Below are 7103 nucleotides of genomic sequence, written 5' to 3' on the forward strand. Positions count from 1 at the left end.
GAGTGAGGTAAAGGTTTTCCAGTGTGTTCAGATCACGTACAAAAACAGGTTCTGGACAGCAGTATGAATTTCGACGAGCAGATAAGAGGTGTAGTTTCACTGAACGACTGCAAGAAGGTGACCAAAAGATGGCTGGGAGATTCGGACTTCACCTTGCTGGAGTACAAAGCGGAACCCATGGGAGCTGTGTGCGGGTTCTTGGGAATCCACATGAAGCTCACGGTCACGGTTCTTCACGACTCCCAGAAGAAAGTCCTCAACTTCTTTGCGAAAGGATTTCCGCTCCAAGAGAGCCACAGGCAGTACGTTTCTTCAATGAAGGCATTCCCAAATGAAGCGTTCCTGTACGGCACAGTGATTCGTGAATTGAAACGTGTCGTGCCTCAAATTAAACTTCCACTCCCCACCTGCTACCTTGCAGATTCGGAATTGGTCATCATGGAGAACTTGATGCTGTCTGGGTATCAGCTGGCCGATAAGAAAGTAGTCCTGGACTTTGATCACTGCGTCACCGTGATGAAAGCTTTCGCTACACTGCATGCAGCCTCGTTTGCCTTGGAGAAGAAGATCGGGAAGCCCCTGAATGAAGTCTACAATTTCTACGAAACCCTTTTCATCAAGTCAGAAGGACATTCTGGTCACGCGTTCGTTCAAAGCGGCTATAGATCCTTGCTGACTGTTTGGTCGCTTCTGCCGGACTATAGTGAGTTTGTAAAGAACGAAAGGGAAAAGATACATAAAGTGTTTGACACCGCCTATGAACTGGTGAAGGCGTCCAGCGACCATCTCAACGTGGTCTGCCACGGGGACCTTTGGAGCAACAACCTGCTCCTGAAATACTCCGATACCAATGAGATCTCCGACGTGAAGTTTGTGGACCTGCAATTGGCCAGATACGCTCCCCCAGCCACAGACCTTTCCCTCTTCCTCCACACTACCACCACACGAGCCATGAGAGAGAAGAACCTGGAGAAGTTCCTTTCTATCTACTGGAAAACATTCACGTCGACCCTTTCCAGTGTGGGCGTTACACTTCAGGAGTATTCTTACTCTGACTTCCAACGCAGTTACAAGAAATTTTCCAACTACGGTCGAATAGCTTCAGTTCTGTATCTCACTTTCTCCCAAATGGACGACTCGGTTATTGAAGATATGGTGGACCCTTCGTCTGAAGATGCCTTTCAAAAGATAGCAACGGCGGACAGATCACAGATTATTTGGTCCCATATGCAGAGCAACCCCAGGTACAGAGAGCGTGTAACAGAAGTTATGGTGGAATTGTTGGAGATATGTATGCTGCAATAGATAACCGAAATTTCTTTGAAGAGAAAGGTTCTTAACATATGTAGCTTATGTTGTAGACATTACAAAATTGTGTGCGTAATGACTCACAATCTTCAAAATAGTTATTGCAAGTGGAAATTTGAAGGTATATAGGGTGTCTGACTAGTCAATACCTATTTTTAAGTTGGTAATACATACTATGTCCTCCTCCGTAGCCGGGCGGTCTAAGGCGCTGTGCTTTGGACTCCCACTGAGGGACGGCATGGGTTCGAGTCCGCCTGGGTTCAGTCTCTGGGTTTTCGTCTTCTGTATAAGACCAGTTGCAACCCACCATCGTGAAGAAATTGGGGAGCTCCGAGTGAGTAGCGTAAGCCGGTCTCGGAAATCTACAACGGCTGGGGGTTCGACGTGCTAACAACACGTCACCCCATTACCGGTTGAAGATCTCCACACCTCTAGGTAGGATTGTGGGTGGAAGACTGGCAGTCGGGAGATAGACCAAGGTCCTTCAAGGGCTGTCGAGCCAAAGCTATTATTATTATTACATAATGTCTTCCATCCACAATAATGGTATCTATCACAGGAAATGAAATATAATTCTGTGCCAGGTAACTGAATATGCAACCAACTCTTAGCACAGAAGAGCGAGCAAGAATTGCTGCAAGGTACGAGGTATGGAAATCGTTAGTTCAAGTCCAGAGCTGAGAATGGTCGAAATGCAACGCTGAATCCCAAGATCGTCAAAAAATGGTTCAGTAAATTGGCGAGAGCAGGTTATGTGTTGAATGCGCGACCGTCAACGTCTCGATGGGAAGAGAATGTTTCAAAGAAGTCCTAAAAAGTCCATTCCTGAGGTCAGCAGAGAGAGCTGGCTAAAACGCTATGCCATTGTTTTGTACTGAAAGTCGTGGTCAACTTTTTATTTCAGACGTAAATGTTCACGTAGAGCGATGCGCTGTATAAGACAGTTAGAACCATCTATTGTGACAACATACACTTGAAAGTGGGGTGATCATAGTGGGATGCGCATTAGCGAGTAGCGAGTAATGGCTCCGTTTGACACGCCGTTTCGCCAGCGTGCAGTAATTGAATTTCTGTTGAAGGAAGGTGCATCGGCATCAGATATCCACCGCCGATTGCAGGAAGTGTATGGTGATCAGTGTATGGCTGCCAGTAGCATCAGGCGATGGATAAAACATTTTGGAGGTGGAAACACAGACATCAGTAATCTCCCTCGCACAGGCCGCCCGATAACTGCCTCGAACCACAGGAACGTGGCTCGCGTCCAGGAAATCATCCAGGGGAACACTCGTGTTTCGGTTAGGAAACTTTGAGAAAACTTCGTCGTGCTATTCGTGAAAAACGTCCTGGCAGGGATAGTGTTATCCTCCAACACGACAATGCCAAGCCGCACACAGCACAGCTAACGAGGGATGAAGTTGCCAGATTTGGGTGGGAACTCCTTCGACATCCTCCCTACAGTCCAGATCTGGCTCCTTCTGACTTTCACTTGTTTTCTTTTCTGAAAGAACACATGCGGGAAAACAGATATGAGACCAACAAGGATGTGGAACTTGCCGTTAGGAGAATACTCAGACGTGCCCGAACGGAGTTCTACAACAGAGGAATTTTCAAACTTCCAGAACGTTGGCAAAAATGTGTCGATTTAGATGGTGATTATGTTGAAGACTAATAAAGGTATGTACTTTAACAGGCATATATTAGATTCTTTTTTGTACAGTTTACTTCCTTCTTGTAACATGTTGATCACGACTTTCAGTACGCACGATATATCCGTTCCTGAAAGCCTCATTACGTCCAGCAAATCTTTCCCGAGGATTGTGACCACCACATGGAATTTGCAGAAATCATGGTCGGATGGAAAGAAGATAATGCTCCACCGATTTGTAGACCTTGTACCTTGCAGCAATTCTTGCTCGCTCTTCTGTGCTAAGAGTTGGTGGCGTGTTCAGTTACCTGCAACATAAATGGAGGATTAGTTTTCATTCCCTGTGATAGTTGCCATTATCAATGGTTTCTATATTGTGAATTACCAACTTAAAAATAGGTATTGACCTATCAGACATTCTGTATTTGTCGTCATAATAGTATACCCGGTTTAGAAATTTTTGGTTCAAGTTGACCCACATTGAAAAGCACATATTTCCAGTCTGGTACCTGGAGGTCGTCTGTGAATAACACCTACAAAATGCAATGAAAATTAAAACTTCGAAAATCTAGGTGTTATGTAACAATAATGTGAGAGAAAAAGTAGGCCTAAATTATTATTTTTACCTCATGTAATGTAAGTGACTACTATCAGGTGTAAAGTTGATCACAAGAAAACCCTAAAACTATTTATTGTAATAAATATTATACACTGTACTATGAACGTTATTGACGTACTGATAAAACTGTTTCACTTTTGGACATGTATTTGTCTCAGTGTAATATTTGGACTGTTACTATTACCACACACAATAGATGAGAAATGTACAAACTACACAATACTGGCATTTCTTGGTAATGGAAATTAATTTTATATTAGTCATACCATGTCAAATCCTGACCATCTGTCAACACATTCTGACCAAATTAGCATTTGTTTCTGAGATTCCCTGAGCATGCATGCATTTTTCTTTATTTTTGTAAAAACCGACTCGTTTCAGAGTTGCAGCATTTCAAAAATGTCATGCTTTTTTAAAAATAACGTTCCCTTTAATGGAGTATTTTTACATTTAACTACTCCATACTCTGTTTGAGCACATATTTTTCTTTCAGATAGAATTTCATGCCGCGTAGATATATGTTACTCTGCCACTTGACCAATTTCATTGAATTTTAAAGATTAGGAAACTGACTTAAAATAAGAAAATTCAACGTGCCAACACAATTAATATTACAATAAGAAATTTTAAATTAAATCTAAGCTTATCGATTCAGGAATCCCTCCTCTCATACCACTCAAGATATTCAACTGAGAAATAAATGTGTGCCAACTTCCTAAATTGAAACCTATTTAAAAGCTTCTTTAATTTATATATTTCAAATTAATACAACGTACAATTGCATTCACGCATGGAGTGTGGAAAATAATTGTTATTGTTGTTTAAAATATTCTAGAAATTAAAGTCAATTCTTCCAATTTTTCATTTCTTTTTAGGAGAGCCCTTTACAGTTTGACATGATATATTTATTGGAATTATAACACCATTAAGCCTTGTTTCCATGATATGAAAAACTAAATATGCTGACCAAGACAGACATTTATTTTATTAAAAACATAAACTAAACGTAGCGTTTCAGCTTTCTAGCAAGGTCTTCTTCAGACTCTGTACCAAGTACAAATGTAACAAGGTACAAAACAGGACGATATATATATACACAAAAATTAGGATAGACTGGACATAAACAAAAGAAGGAAGAAAAGTGGCAGGGGAGAATTGGAAGAGAAAGAAAAAGAGAGGAGGTCTGGAATAAGGAGTATGAGGAAGACCACAGAAAAGATATGCAAAATGCTTAGGAAAGCGGGCATTAAAACTTACAGGAAGGGAGGGAGAAGCATCTTAAGAATAGTGAAGAATTCAAACAAGAAAAAGGAAAACAGAGAAGAGGAAGGGATTATCTACGAAGTGAAATGTAAAGAATGTCAGAGTGTGTACATAGGAGAAACGAAAAAGAGGCTGAAAGACAGGTTGAAACAACGAAACAAAACATGACATAGAGTGGGATGAGGCTAAGCAGATAGGAAGGGAGAAGAGAATACTATTGAGAAAATGGAAGGAGGCCAAGGAAATAGAGAAGAAAGGTGAAGAAAACACAATGAACTGGAATGGGGGACTGAAGATAAACAAAGAATGGGAGACGGTGTTAGAAAGAGTGGAAAGGACAAGAGAGAAAGAGGAGAGAAGAAGGAAGAAGAATGAAGGAAAAAAGAAAAAAGCGTGAGATAAAGAGTCCAACCACATTCCAGATGAAAGAAAATGTTTAGCTTTCAGGTGAAAGTACAGTTGACAAGGGAAAGCAATCTGCTAGAATGTTCCAGAACAATTTTCTAATAGTCTGGAGGGGAGTAATGTTTGTGTATATATATCGTCCTGTTTTGTACCTTGTTACATTTGTACTTGGTGCAGAGTCTGAAGAAGACCTTGCTAGAAGGTTGAAACGTTTCGTTTAGTTTATGTTTTTAAAAGACACATTAATGGGTTTTAACTTTTAATAATGCCATTAATAAAAAGCAACAACTTCAAAATGTCTCGTCCAAAATTTAATATTTTCATAAATTTAACAAGTAAAAAGTTATTCACATAAGTAAAAGAGAAACAATAACTACACATTAGTATTTCTTGTTTTTCAAATATTTAAATATTGATTATTTTATATTTATATATTTATATATATATATATATATATATATATATATATATATATATATATATATATATATATATATATATATATATTGTGGAACGATTCAAGGGAGACTCTGTAAAAAAGGTAAAATCTCTCGCCAGACATCAGTGCTCGGTCAAGCGACAATTTACAACACAAGGTACCATTGCACAAATAGCGGAAACACATGACGTCAGGAGACATGGAATTCTTCGATACTACAGGGATCAAGCAAGTCATCGGCTGGCAAATACGGAAGTGCTGTCCAAGCAGCTAGGAAGTATTTGCCAGCAGCTTAAAAGAGCTAAGCACCAGAATTCGAGGCTCAGTGAAGTCTCAGAATTCAAGGGACCTCTAGAAGAATACCAGTTACCAGGCGTAGACCTATTCAGTTTATTATGTCTTAAGCCCAGCTCGGAAAACCGGACGATAGCTAGCACCAAGGCAACCGCTGACACACATGCGAGTTGGCCATCTTCGGCACCACGGCTTGTAAGTCGCAGCCGTAGGGCAGACCGTCATTCGAAAAGCCTTCTCAAGGGCCACCTCACCAAGACCAGCATGTGCTTCCTCGCCAGCCACGGGCAAGAAGACCGTGGGCCGTCGAACTCAGGGCTCCGTACTCTGTCGCCTGACGTCTACACTCAACCGCTTGGCCGAGAGGCAAGATGTACTTCGTCATCATTCCTTGAAATCATTCCACTCTCTGCCAAAAGCCTGTCAGCGAGATTGTATGGGGACCATAAAACATAACCTAGCTCTACCATCTGACCCTTAAAGCGTTCACAGTAACGATTCCCGTAGTTTAAGTAATTGAAACCAGTGATATATATGTATAATATAAATATAAGAAATTAACTATATTTTCAAATATTTTAATATTTTAAAAGGTCCCTTTTCTAAACTTCTGGCACTCAACAATATGCAATCAACAATGACTCCATGTTTTACTTTTAGACTTCCAAAAAAAAACTATTGGAATATATCAAATTGATTGATTGATTGAGTTGGTGTATTAAATCTACTTTATCACATTAAGGCTAATTGGGATTGAACCTACAGTTTAAAGTTGGATCCGAGCCACTATGTGCCTCTACCGGGTATCGAACCCGGGTCACCTTGACTCCAAGGCGACGACGGGGATGCCCAAGGATATATCAAAATATGGCAGTAGCAATGGAAGTTAAAGAGTTCATCAGACCCTTAAACTCATAAGTTGTCTGTTCTTGTAAACAGAAGCTAACTGGGATATAACTACCACTTCCGACCCTTACGACGCTCTGAGTATATTTTATAAATTTTCATTCCGTAATTTAAATATTGAATTCGACAGTTGCTATACAAATATTCACAGAACCTCTCTTTAACTACCTTGCATTACAAACCGCAGTCACAGATCGTCTGAGAGTGGCATATTAACAGCGTGT

General features: G+C 40.5%; 1 protein-coding gene across 1 annotated transcript; it reads left to right on the top strand.

Moving 5' to 3' along the window:
• Positions 1 to 2072, top strand: LOC146001457 (uncharacterized). Its single transcript, XM_083138781.1, has one exon. The coding sequence runs from the start codon at positions 64 to 66 to the stop codon at positions 1303 to 1305; it is 1242 nt and encodes a 413-aa protein (XP_082994907.1). The 5' UTR covers positions 1 to 63; the 3' UTR covers positions 1306 to 2072.
• The last annotated feature ends 5031 nt before the right edge of the window (positions 2073 to 7103 follow it).

The sequence above is a fragment of the Lepisma saccharinum genome, chromosome 17 (genome assembly GCF_977018435.1).
Source record: "Lepisma saccharinum chromosome 17, izLepSacc3.1, whole genome shotgun sequence".
Classification (NCBI taxonomy): domain Eukaryota; kingdom Metazoa; phylum Arthropoda; class Insecta; order Zygentoma; family Lepismatidae; genus Lepisma; species Lepisma saccharinum.

What these genes read in the sequence shown, in the direction of transcription:
- LOC146001457 (XM_083138781.1), top strand. Translation starts at nt 64, where the DNA reads ATGAATTTCGACGAGCAGATAAGAGGTGTAGTTTCACTGAACGACTGC.